Source organism: Muntiacus reevesi, chromosome 1 (genome assembly GCF_963930625.1).
Source record: "Muntiacus reevesi chromosome 1, mMunRee1.1, whole genome shotgun sequence".
Classification (NCBI taxonomy): domain Eukaryota; kingdom Metazoa; phylum Chordata; class Mammalia; order Artiodactyla; family Cervidae; genus Muntiacus; species Muntiacus reevesi.
This window is the reverse complement of record NC_089249.1, coordinates 39819180-39832450: the sequence shown is the minus strand read 5'-3', so window position 1 is coordinate 39832450 and position 13271 is coordinate 39819180. Positions and strand designations below refer to the sequence as shown.

The window sequence follows — 13271 nt, the reverse complement described above, 5'->3', positions numbered from 1 at the left end:
AAGGGAACAGCTACCCACTCCAGTATTCTGGCCAGGAGAATTCCATGGACTGCACAGTCCATGGGGTCGCAAAGAGTCTGACATGACTGAGTGGCTTTCACTTCATTTCATGAGCCTTAAAAGATCGATTTTCTGGTCGGTCTTAGAGTTGCTGTTGCTAAGTTTGCCTGTTTGTCAAGGTAGATGTTTAGTCTTCACACCCCTTTATCACTTTACATTTCTCTCTCTCCTGTAAGATTCAAGGCTTGGTAGAGACCATATCTGTACCATGTATACTAAGCCCAGCTCCTGGAATAAGAAGAGAAGCTCAAATATGTTTCCTGAATGAATGACCAACAACGTCCACATCACAACCTCATCCCTGAGTGTTAAGTCTTCTTGTGCTGGACACAGAGGCACAAACAGATCATAAAGCTCCAGGCACCAAGAGAGGACTCTTGCTGCATATTAAGTGCTCAGCCTGTACATCAGGAGATTATTTATTATTGTTTGATGGTCTGCTTTTCGAGGTGACAGAGAAGATGTAACCTATTTCTTAACCTCTAGAGTGGTTTTCGTGGCAGAGGCCTGGGGAGGCATACCGTGGCTGGAGCAATTGTTTTAGTTGTGAAGGTCAATGCCGGGGTGTTACATGCCTGTTCTTGCCGGTGCTGATATTAGTCTACTCAACCTGGCTCTGTCCTTTTCCAGAGATTTCAAGAGAATAAATCATGCTTGGCTGCCCTTAAAAGGGGAAGGAGATGACTGCTGGATGTGAGAGGGGGATATTTGCAGAGTCTGGAGTAAAGTGTCTCTACAGACAGACAGGATGTGAATTTACCACCTGAATAGCCTCTATGGTAGAGAACTAGACACAAAATCCCCCCATGCACACAGGTGATGCTGAACATCAAGGTTTGGACCTCTGAGCAACGATGCGAGCTTTGCCCTTCTTCACTGCAGGGGTGTTAAGTCAGTTTTTCAACCAGCACAAGGCAATGGCTGGTGCATTCCAGGAAAATGGGTGCAACAGAGAGAAATACATCCACAGATCCAGGAAATGTTTAACTTTTATTCCTGCCTCATATACAGCATATTGTCTGCCAAAATTAGGAGTTAAATATAATTTAATGGAGATAAAATATTTAATATCACTGGGACAATTAAAAAAATGTTATCATGAATACAGAAAGAAAAAGAGCCAGTAAACAAAACAAAGCTGAAACAGGTGAAATAAGAACAAAATCTCTTCAACTTTGAGATAGTACATATTCATTTCTCTTCTTTCCCAGGTTGAAGTTCCCTGGAGCAGCTATTGAGATCAGGCTGCAGAGGAGAAGGTAATTATTGCACTAAGAGTGTACGTGATTCACGGAAGCAAGCCTACGTCCCAGACAGGGAAGCCGAGGCTACTGGAGACTGCATCTAAGTCTTCTGCTTTACTGAGGTCTCAGAGAAGCGGAAGCTTCAGGACACTTGTGGTCATTGCCCCAGGTGTGGCTGGACTTAGTTTTTCCTGAGCGCTTAACTCTTACCAAGGTTTAAAAATGGGTGCTCTCATTGTCTGTAGTGTTCAGCTGCAAATATTCCAGGGTGCCCTTCTTGTAGCTGGCCACCCGGGTTGGTTTTCGGTTCCTTATCCCCAAGGCCTGTCTTTTCTGTAAAGAGCTGGCGATCATGTCGGCGAACTCAGCTTGCAAGCGCTGCTGATTCTCCCTGGAGAGACAGAGCATGGAGGGAAAAGGGAACTTCTCAGTCATTCAAGGAGACTAGCCCTCAGCTCCAGAACCGCCTGTTTCATTCACTGATTCCTCGTTGCATGCCTACTCTGTGCTGCACGCAGGAAGTCCAGAGAGCACAGAACGACCCTTGGCTTCCACCGATGAGCCTAAAGAACTGTTACCCTTGCTCTGTGTAGTTGTAGGGAAAGCAGGATATATTTCAAGCAGGAAATTAAATTTCAATTTCAAAGTGAGACAACACAATGTGGAATTGAGAGGCGAGGTTAGGTTTACATACACCACTGGAGCGAGAGGAAGAGAAGCCAAGAGGGTGCTAAGCCCTAGTGTGTGTGCTACGTAGCTTCAGTCGTGTCCGACTCTTTGAGACCCTGTGGACCGTAGCCTGCCAGACTCCTCTGTCCATGGGATTCTCCAGGCAAGAATACTGGAGTGGATAGCCATTTCCTACTCCAGCGGATCTTCCTGACCCAGGGATCGAACCCACATCTCTTATGTCTCCTGCATTGGCGGGCAGGTTCTTTATCACTAGTGCCACGTGGGAAAGCCACTAAAATGTCAGTCGCTCTACTAACGCTTGGAGAGTTGTGTTCTACTCTTTGCAACCCCGTGGACTGTAGCCCGCCAGGGTCCTCTGTCCCTGGAATTGTTCAGGCAAGAATACTGGAGTGGGTTGCCATTACGTTCGCCAGGGGATCTTTCCGACCCAGGGATCACACCTGGGTCTCCTGCACTGCAGGCAGATTCTTTACTGTCTGAGCCACCAGTCATCACAAAACTCTGAAAACGTGTTGGTCCCACACTTTCCTAGGAGTGTGGGTCTTGTTTGGGGTGGGCTCTGAATGAGTGGAGGGTTTTAAGAGATTAGAATGGACATGGGAACTCTTAGTAAGGGGCCAGGTCCCCTCGTGCCATAGGGATGGTCTGCATTGTTTTGGCATCTCTATGGTGTTGCCATCTGTCTGGGTCCCGCATCCAGGCATCTGCAGACAGGGTTTCTCTACCGCAGCAAAAGCCATTCCAATGGCCACATGACTCACTGCAATGGCCCAAATGCAACTGGAAGACCATTTGAGTCACCTTTAGGGGAACTGAAACTGGTTAATTAGACCTGAAACGTGTTTTCCTCATCTCAGGGGGAATACCCACTCCATGTGAAGACCCCAAACCGCAGTCCTGGAGCTGGGGAGTTCCTGTTTCATCAGGGGACTCAGCAGAGAGCTGTAAGCAGGAGTGGAAATGCCTCGGCCTCTGGTCCCTACTGTGCTCTACTCTTGACCACACGTGCAGGGGGTGAGCCCTAAACTGTCCTCTGGTCGCCCAAGCGAGCCTGAGACACTCCTGCAGCCAGAGAAGGGGGGTTTCTAAGCCTTTTCAATGTGTGTTGTCTCTCACTTTGGAGTCAATGCCTCATTGCCACTGGCAAAACATTCGCCAACAGTTAAACTGTCTGCATACAGTACAAGACAGAAAGCCAAGACCTCTACTTCCCCGCCCTAGCCAGCAGCTTACGCGGTTGGAGGGGTCGGTAGGTTGTACTCCTGGTCCTTCACCCCGGTCAGCCAGTAGGTGGTCTCAGCTCCTCTTCCCTAGAGAGACAAGAAAGGTGTGTACCACGGAGGCCCAGAAGGTAGCCGGCTCTAACCCACCATTCTGACAAGTATCTTCCCCTCTGAGTTTGTCATCAGAGCCTATATTTCAATACAGCACCTGTTCCTGGCATGATTTGTGTTATCTCTAGACCAATCTTTATTTTCAAGCACCTTTAAAAAAGTATCTCTCATCCACCAGACATATGTTTTCTTTTTTTTCCAAACTAAAATTTTCTTCTATTCCCCAAAAGACATTTCCAAATATCACCTTAGCAATAGCACAAAAATTCTAAATGAAGAAGGAAGAAGATTCATCTATGATCTTGCTACTCCAATGAATCCAACTGGTTTCTGTCGTCCACATTTTATTCTGGCCGTTTTTGCCACAAAACTTTTGCCATAGTTTCCCCACCTGAAGTGTGTAAATTACAAACACACGTGCCTCATAATAAACACTCAGTAATTGACATTTGCTAGGTATATCTGCAGGCTGTAAAATAAATGGAAGCAACAGCAAATTCTTTTCTGGCTGGAGTGTTTTGTGTTTGAAAAGCAGACTGGATAGTTATATTTTTAAAAACCACTCATTCAAAAAAAATTAGTGGTTTGGGGCTGTGTTTGGACTGTAATATTTGAACTTCCCAAGTGGCACCAATGGTAAAGAACCTGCTTTTGCCAATGCAGGATATGCAAGAGACTTGGGTTCAATCCCCCTGAGTAGGAAATGGCAACCCACTCCAGTATTCTTGCCTAGAAAATCCCACGGACAAAGGAACCTGGCAGGTTACAGTCATGCGGTCACCGAGCCAGATACCACTGAGCCCATACATCTAACCACCTGGACTGTAATAATTCACATACCACTTCTATTTTGGGGGGAACACTGCAGAGAATGTGTTTACGGAGAAGTAAGAGCCAGTGTGTTGTTCGGACACAACTACCTAAAGGAGGCTCTTCCAAGTTGCTGTTAGTGTAAAGGCCAGCGCTGCTGTGGCTGGTGGAGGCGGATGGTCTTAGCTGATCACTGGCTGCAGACCAGTTGGGACAGCATAACGCGTCTAGAACAGGGATTCCCACACTTCTCTATGCATCACAGTCACTTGACTAAAATACAGATCTCTGATCTATACCCAAAGAGAGCTGGACTCAGCAGGTCTGGTCGGGCATCCGTGCTTAATTGCTAAGTCATGTCTGACTCGTTGTGACCCCGTGAACTGCAGCCCGCCAGGCTCCTCTGTCCATGGAATTCTCCAGGCAAGAATACCGGAGTGGGTTACCATGCTCGCCTCCAGGGGATCTTCCCAACCCAGGGATAGAATCCACGTCTCTTCTATCCCGTGTGTCGGCAGGCAGGTTCTTTACCACTAGCGCCACCCGGTGGAGCATCCAGGCATCTGCATTGTAACAAGGACCTGAATGATGCTGAGTCAGGATCGGGAGCCACATTTGAGATTCACTGGCCCAGAGCATCAGAGCAGCACGGCAAGAGAGGCGGCCTTAGAGAGCAGCGTCCTGCAGTGAAAGCGAGGATGTAAGTAGATGGATGGGGGCTTTAGCTTGAGTAAGATCTGCAGCAGACACTGCAGCTCTTCGGGTGGAGAAGAAACCGGGAACAAATTTGGGCAGAGGTAGAAGAAATGATGGCAGCATTTTATGATGCAGTGGCTATCATTCAAAACATCAAAAGGGGTTTTTGGAGTAAAGGAAAGGTCTGAGTTTATAGTCTTCAGTGGTGGCATCTAATACAGGGAAGAGTGGGTGATCACTGTGGGAAGAACAGAAAAGGATTCTTCATCCTTGTGCTCGTCAGCATCACTAAGCACTGGATGTCCAGTCTCAAAGTAGGCATCCCCTGGCTGCTGGTGTGAGCTTTCTTGATGGGTTCCTTACCTTTAAGTAGGTTTCTCCTCTTACTTCATAGAGGAACTGGCACTCTGTCCTCTTCAGGATGGCTATGGTGGAGCCGCTGACATGGATTCTCAAGGCTGGAAATGCAAAATAGATCAATGAAAACCTTGTCCATTTTGACTGCTATCATAAGGCCCCGTTTGCTTCCCCTTCGGCCAGAATATTTACTATGAGTGCTCTTGACAGCTTAGATATTGTCATAAAAAAAAAAAAACCACCACTTTAGAATAGCATTGGTGAGATGAGAACTATCATCAGACATGGGGAGAGGGTCTAGTGCTGGTTTTCAGGGTCCTGAGTAAGGCGCTTACATTACATTACATTACATTATATTACATTAAGCCCTAGAGCCTCTCATTCCAGCTCAGAGAGGGGAGCCCCTGGGCCTGGGTTTGGATTTTACTTTGTGGTGCCGAGCTAAAAAGCTGGAATTTGTTTTGGGGTCTCCATGTAAATGGCAACCCACTCCAGTATTCTTGCCTGGAGAATTCCATAGACCGAGGAGCCTGGTAGGCTACAGTCCATGGAATTGCAAAGAGTTGGACACGACTAAGCAGCTAAAACTTTCCTTTACATGGATCTAAGACTATTCCAGGCAGAGCATGCCTGAATGCACTGCAAACGAACCCAGACTAATAAGAAGAGTTAAACTAAGCCATAAAGGAAGAAAAAAATTATGATCAGTAAACGGCAATATGTAGCAAGGACTGGATTGACCCAGGCTCACAGTCAGTCAATGTGAAGAGTCATTCTTCACCTCACTGGCAGTATTATGCATTTTTATCCTACAGTTCCCCTTGGTTGGGAGACAGAATCTTTGTCCTCTAAGAAAAGTCCTCTCCTTTCTTACGGAGGCCAGTGGATTCCATCCGAGAGGCTGTGTTGACTGTATCTCCAAACAGGCAATAACGAGGCATCTTGATCCCCACGACTCCAGCAGCACAGGGACCTGTGAGGGACAGAAAGCAAGAAGGTGGAGGTCACGGGAGTCTCAGAGTGGTGTTAAGGTGGGTGAGCCTCTTCTCAAGATCACAATGCTCAGTGCCTCATTAGATGGGAGAAGTGGTCTCAGGGGTAAAATGTGAGCTGTGACCTCGGCTCTAAATGAATGTATTTGTTGGGAGTAGCATCATTATCCAAATCACGCTTTCAGGAAGTGTTTTGCTGCATAGAAAAGCACATTTTTGAGAAATAAGAAGACATTTTGAGATCAGCATGCAAAGGTGGAAATGCTCCTTAATATATTACACAGAAGGCTCTCAGGAAGGATGGAGACCATCTCACCACTTTCTTGCTGTGCCAGCCACACAGCCCAGAGCTCTGAAACATCGGGGGGCACAGTGCACTTGAAGGCTCAATGGCCCGTTTGTTTTTGGGCTTCCTTGGTAGCTCAGCTGGTAAAGAATCCACCTGCAATGCAGGAGACCTGGGTTCGACCCTGGGTTGGGAAGATCCCCTGGAGGAGGGCATGGCAACCCCTCCAGTATCCTTGCCTGGAGAATCCCCATGGACAGAGGAGCCTGGCGGGCTGCAGTCCATGAGGTTGCAAAGAGTCCCCCATGACCGAGTGACTAAGCCTGGCTCAGCACAGCATTTTAGGGATTGGTGGCCTGAAGATGGAAGACTCAGATGACAAGGACTTGGTACCTTCTTCCGTGCGCTTTTCATGCACCACGTGAATGCAGCAGGAAGGGGGAGCCTACGACACAAGGATACCCCAAAAGGCAGAACAAAAGCCAAGGCCAGATGATGCACAGGGGCTTATAGATAGGGAAAAAGGGCTGCTCAAGCAAGTATTTGTGTGGAAAGACTGAATGCAAGGAGTTAAAATTTGCAGAAGTTGAAGATTAACTCAGAAACTGCAAAACCAGGTTTTGGATAGAGGTAACTATTGATTTTCTGGTTTGTTTATCAGGTTTTGATCTATATGAGTTTCTTTATAGATTTGTCCTTTGAACACTGTTGTTTACAGACACTGAAAAAAAATAGAACATTAAGTTGGGCATTGCTTATGTACACATGAAAAAAAAAAATACTGAGTACTGAATCTTCCCTGTTAGGTTCAATGCAAAAATACAAAACAAAAACAGACAGAAGCAGCAGCAGCTACTTGATTAGATCTCTGAGGAAGCTAAAAAATGACAGAGATAAACTTATATACAAAATAGATTCACAGACATAGAGAAAAGACTTGTGGTTACCAAGGGGTAGGGGAGGGATGGACTGGGAGTTTGAGATTAGCAGATGCAAACTATTTTATACGTCTGTATAACGGAATCACTTTGCTGTATACCAGAAACTAATAAAACATTGTAAATCAGCTATACTCCAATTTAAAAAAAAGGCTCTAAAACGTCTCAATCACATCAGAAAGATAATAAAATCCATTGAAGATACTGTAATATTTTACTGGAAAAAAATTTACAGAAGTCAGAGATGGGGAGAGGGAGGGAATGGGGAAGACATAAATAGTAAATGTACTGTGCTGTGTTTGGTCGCTCAGCCGTGTCCAACTCTCTGTTCCCACATAGACTGTAGCCCGCCAGGCTCCTCTGTCCATGGGGATTCTCCAGGCAAGAATACTGGAGTGGGTTGCCATGCCCTCCTCCAGGGGATCTTCCCAACTCAGGGATCGAAGCCAAGTCTCCTGCACTGCATTGCAGGCGGATTCTTTACCATCTGAGCCACTAGGGAATAGGGTGACTTAAACAGGAGATCTGGAGCTTGTTATTTTAGTTTGTGGTTGGTGTTTGTTATCATTCCATGAGTGCTGTTGTGACTGTTGTTTCCTAGAACTCTCCAGATACTTATTATTGGTCTAATTATGTCAGGATGTGTAACTGGACCTTGTATTTGGCCGGTGGATTCAAGAGTAAGCCTCGTGAAAATTGATCTCATCTTCAACCTTTCTAATTTAGTTGGTGTGCAGAGGTACACACGGTTCCCGAATACTACAGTGCTCAGCTGCGTACCGGAGTGAATTCCAATGCGAATCCATATTGGGAGGCCAGGAAGATGCTCCAGCTCAAAGGTCCCCACAAAGCTGAGGAGGTCCAAGGCCATCTTGGCAATGTCTATTGCATGCCGGTTGCCATTTCTCTTAGGCAAACCGCTGGCCACCATGTAGGCATCACCAATGGTTTCCACCTGTGGAAGTAGTTTCTCATCAGTGAATCTGTCCCTTCTAAAGGCACCAGAAAGCAAACAGAAGCAGTTTATTGCACATCAAATTCAGAAATGTTTGAGAACTCATATGAGCATAGCCCTGTACACTTATTCTGGGACTACTTCAAGACCAGTACTATGCTAATTTCTTCAGGGTTTTTATAGCCTAGTTAGGATGTGGCGTGTGCATGCTCAGCCATGTCCAACTCTCTGTGACCCTATGGACTGTAGCCTGCCAGGCTCCTGTGTCCATGAAATTTTCCAAGCAAGAATACTGGTGCAGGTTGTCATTTCCTTCTGTAGGGGATCTTCCTGACCCAGAGATCAAACCCGTATCACCTGCGTCTCCTGCATTGGCAGGCAGATTCTTTACCACTTCGCCACCTAGGAAGCCATAACCTAGTTAAAAAGCTGATGAAACAACTACAAAGGATTTTAACTTAGTGAAGTACTTTATAACAATGTTAAGCCATGCAGATGTGGTGACAATTCTACAGTGTTGAAACAATCTGAATGGCTTTATGTAATTTTAGCAAACCATCTCTAATTACCAGAAAAGTCATGTTTAGTGCTTTACTTTTGAAAAACTATTTGATAAAAAAAGAATTGTAGGTTCCTCTAAGACATAAAGGGGCTTCCCTGGTGGCTCAAGTGGTAAACATTTTGCCTGCAAGGCAGAAGACCTGGGTTCAACCCCTGGGCTGGGAAGATCTCCTGGAGAAGGGCATGGCAAGCCACTCCAGTATTCTTGCCTGGAGAGTCCCATGGACAGAGGAGCCTGGCGGGCTACAGTCCATGGGGTTGCAAAGAGTGGGACACGACTGAGTGACTTTCATTTTCACTTCACTAAAGACATAATACACATTCCTGTACCAGATACTTCCAAACACTTTTCTTGTAATAGGCAGTAGACTCCTATTAACATTATTCTTTGATATTCTCCCTTTTAATTTCATTTTCATAATCATATGCATGGTTCATATGTATTGGTTAGTTAATTTCTTCTTTCTGAATATCTCTAAGATGCAAAATCACTTTCTATTGAACTGGAACTCTTGTTAGTAAGACCTTCTGATCTACACAGGGTGAGAATTTCAACTTCTGACCACTCTTATTCTTTCACTTCACTTGTAGCTCAGACTCAACCACTAATGTACTAACTCTTAAATGACAAAGGAAAAGACCTGAGTAGAGTCAGCTCTCTGACTCTATAGGTTCTGCACTGTGGATTCAATGACCCATGATTCAAACATATTTAAATAAAATTCCAGAAAGTTCCAAAAAGTAAAACTTGAATTTGCCACAACTCCAGCAACTATTTTACATGGCATTTACATTGTATTAGGTATTATACGTAACCTAGAGATGATTTAAATTAGAGTACATGGGTATGCACATAGGTTGTATATGCAAATACTATATTATTTTATACCAGGGACTTGAGCACCTGAGGATTTGAGGATCCAGGACAATCCTGGAAGCAACCTGAGGCAGAGGTGGTAGGGCTGGTGAAGAAGAACTGTAATAACAGAAACAGCCAATTCTGGCTCTGCTGACCTGGGGTCAAACCATCATTTGTCTGTTAGGTGTAGTGGTTACCTTGTACACGTCGTGGTGGTCCAGAATGTGGTCAAAGTTCTTATAGATGTCGTTGAGCATGTCCACCACCTCCATGGGGGTGCTGTACTTGCAGATGGTAGTGAACCCTACAATGTCACTGAAGTAGACTGTGACCTCCTCGTAGAGTTCAGGCTCCACGAAGCCTTTCTCCTTCAGAGACTTGACCACCAGCCTAGATGAGGAAGGTAAAAACAGGGCCTTCAATTTCAGTAAATCCCTTCTTCGTTTACGGAAATCTTTGAGATAGTACTAACTGTTCACCAGGAATTCTAGAACTGAGGATTTCCAGTGAATGGTGTGGCGAGGAACCAGACAGTTTGCAAATACCAAGTCTAGGGACATATCACACACACAGAGCACATGTATGGGCCTCAGACGAATAGGAGGTTCAGTATTAATACTTGATTATAACTAATAAATATGAGTGTTCAGTTGCTCAGTTGTGTCTGACTCTATGCGACCCCATGGACTGCAGCCTGCCAGGCTCCTCTGTCCATGGAGTCTTCCAGGCAAGAATACTAGAGTGGGTTTCCCTTTCCTCCTCCAGGGGATCTTCCTCACCCAGGGATTGAATTGAATTGAATTGAATTGAACTGCATTGAATTGAATTCGGTCTCCCACATTGAAGGTAGATTCTTTACCATCTGAGCCACCAGGGAAGCCTTCCTGCACTAAAGATAACTCCTATCTTACTTTTTAATTAATTTTTACTGGAGCATAGTTGCTTTATTAATAAATATAAAGTGTTAGTTTCTACTGTTTAGCAAAATGAATCCGCTGTACATATACGTATATCCCCTCCATTTTGGACTTCCTTCCAGTTTAGGTCACCACAGAGCAGTAAGTAGAGTTCCCTGTGCTATTCAGTCGATTCTCATTAGTCATCTATTTTCTGTGTGTGTGTACATGTTAGTCGTTAAGTTGTGTCCAACTCTTCTGTGACACAGTGGACTGCAGCCCAACAAGCTCCTCTGTCCTTGGGACTTCCCAGGGAGGAATACTGGAGTCAGTAGCAACTCCCTTTCCTAGGGGATCTTCCCAATGCAGGGATCAAATCTGGGTCTCCTGCATTGCAGGCAGATTCTTAACCTTCTGAATCATCAGGGAAGCCCCAGCATCTAGTTTATACATAGTATCAACAGAGCGAACCTGCCAATCCCAATGTCCCTATTTCTCCTACCCACCCACCCCTTTCCCACTCGGTGCCCATACGTTTGCTTTCTACATCTTTGTCTCTATTTCTGTTTTGCTTAAATAAGCTCATCTGTATCATTTCTTGTAATACGGCCTTTACTATGAGGCTGAAAGAAGATGGCAAAGAAACTAATGCTTTAATTTTTATTTTTGTATTAAGGAGAGACAGTGACTGGCCTAAGGTCTCAGACTCAGTAAAAGTGGCCAAGAGGTGTTGGAAGCTAGGTGGCTCTAACTCTGCCATCCATGCTCCTTCCATGGCACTGGAAAACAATCTCTTTCTTTTAGCAATTTAGATAAGTGCAAACCGGGACAAAGCTTAGCAAGAATGTGCATCTTTAAACACAACGATCTGATGAAGAAAATGCAAAAGGGAGCGATCCTATGTAAATGTGGTCCAGCGACTAAGACTCTGCACTCCCAATGCAGGGGACCCAGGTTCTATCCCTGCTCTGGGAACTAGATGCCACACCCCCTAATTAAAATTTCACATACTGCAAATAAAGATCCTGTGTGCTGTAACTAAGATCCAGCACAGCCAAATAAATACAGAAAAATAAATAAAGTAAGAAAAGTACAGAGAAAACCAATGCTAGACAAACATGCTTTGGCTTTCAGCGTTAGGGGCTGAGGCGCAACTCTGGAGTCCTGTACAGTCCCGTCCGTGGAAGGACTTCCGTACCGTGGGAGCAACATGAAATTAAGCTGGTCAGCCCTGTCCCTCTCCGCCTTGTACAGCTGTGTCCTTTCTTCCACCAGATGTTCCAGGTTCCGGGAATACAGCTGTAGACGTCGGATCAAGGTATCCATGTAACTCTCATTTTTTTGGTCATGGAAAAGGCTGTAGGTAGAGACAGGTAAAGAGCTCTCCACATTACTAAGAAAATATGAATATTCATTAAAGCAACAGGCAGATATTAAGGACAGGTAATTAAAGAAAGAATACAAATGGCCAACAAATATGGAAAAAAATTTAATCTTGGGAAGGATCAAAGAAATAGAAAAGACATTAAAAAAAATGATAGCACAATGGTAATCAATGTAAATAAGATGGAGGAAAAATATACATTATAGTCTTCCTGGGGGGAAATACGGTAAAATGCGTCATAAATCTTAAGAATGCTTATGTGGACCAGCCTCTCAATTCTACTTCTTAGAATTACCCGAAGGAAACTATCACGAATGTGCTAAAAGTGAACTATAAAGAAAGTCAGAGTTATTCCTCACAAAGAATCATTTAAAAATTACCCTAAATGTGTAACAAAAGTAATTAAATTATTATGAAATGATGGACTATCAAATACAAGTTAAAATCATGAAGTACATAGAAAGATACTACTTTTACATTATTTAAGTGAAAAAAGCCATTTATGTAACAGCAAACATTATCATCTTATTTTTAATTTTTGAAAACTGGTCATTATCTGTTGAAAAATAGGTGATGTTTTTACTTTCTTCTTTGCCTATTCCTATTTCTAGAGTTTTAATAAGGAACAACTTGCAATAAAGGGAAATGTAAGAAAAGAACCTCGTACGGCAGAAACCACCACATTCTAGAGCAATTTTCCTTCAATTAAAAAATAAAAAAAAAAAAAAAGAAAGATTCAAGAAAAGTAAAACTGAGCCTTATATTATTCTTCAGAATAGAGAGTCAGGGTCCTAAAGCAAAAGCCCTAAGTCTATTTTGTTAGATCAAGATGACTTAGATGAAGATGCCAGCTCTTTGTGACCCTGTGACCCCAGGATGCAGGGCCCAGGGGTCCTGCAGGACCCAGGGTGCAGACCCCAGCAGGAAATTAACTGTTGTGAGAACTGGAGACAGTGTTCATGACACAACCCAAGGGATGAATAAATCGTACTGTTTCATCATCATAACAACAATGAAACTTGCCATTTCTGTGCTCAAAAAGACAGACTATGCTGTAATCCCCTTGGTATGGGGTGGGATGTTTGTTAAAAATTCAATACATTTCTTCAGTTCAGTTCAGTCGCTCACTCGTGGCTAACTCTTTTCTTACTATGTTGTAAAAAAAAAAAAAAATCCCCCCAAACAGGAAATTAACATGTGGACTTT

The 13271-nt window shown here is 44.2% G+C and overlaps 1 protein-coding gene across 5 annotated transcripts in view; it reads right to left on the bottom strand.

Annotated features, from left to right (window-relative positions):
• Positions 1 to 1037: 1037 nt before the first annotated feature.
• Positions 1038 to 13271, bottom strand: part of GUCY2C (guanylate cyclase 2C) — a 95776-nt gene continuing 83542 nt past the window's right edge. For all 5 annotated transcript variants that reach the window (XM_065940920.1, XM_065940927.1, XM_065940936.1 and 2 more), the window contains 7 exons: positions 11880 to 12038; positions 9983 to 10175; positions 8191 to 8365; positions 6069 to 6167; positions 5201 to 5295; positions 3231 to 3307; positions 1038 to 1695 (listed from right to left, as the gene is read on the bottom strand). In XM_065940920.1, the coding sequence (XP_065796992.1) occupies positions 1521 to 1695; positions 3231 to 3307; positions 5201 to 5295; positions 6069 to 6167; positions 8191 to 8365; positions 9983 to 10175; positions 11880 to 12038 (973 nt within the window). In that variant the 3' untranslated portion in view covers positions 1038 to 1520. The remainder of the gene's footprint in view (positions 1696 to 3230; positions 3308 to 5200; positions 5296 to 6068; positions 6168 to 8190; positions 8366 to 9982; positions 10176 to 11879; positions 12039 to 13271) is intronic.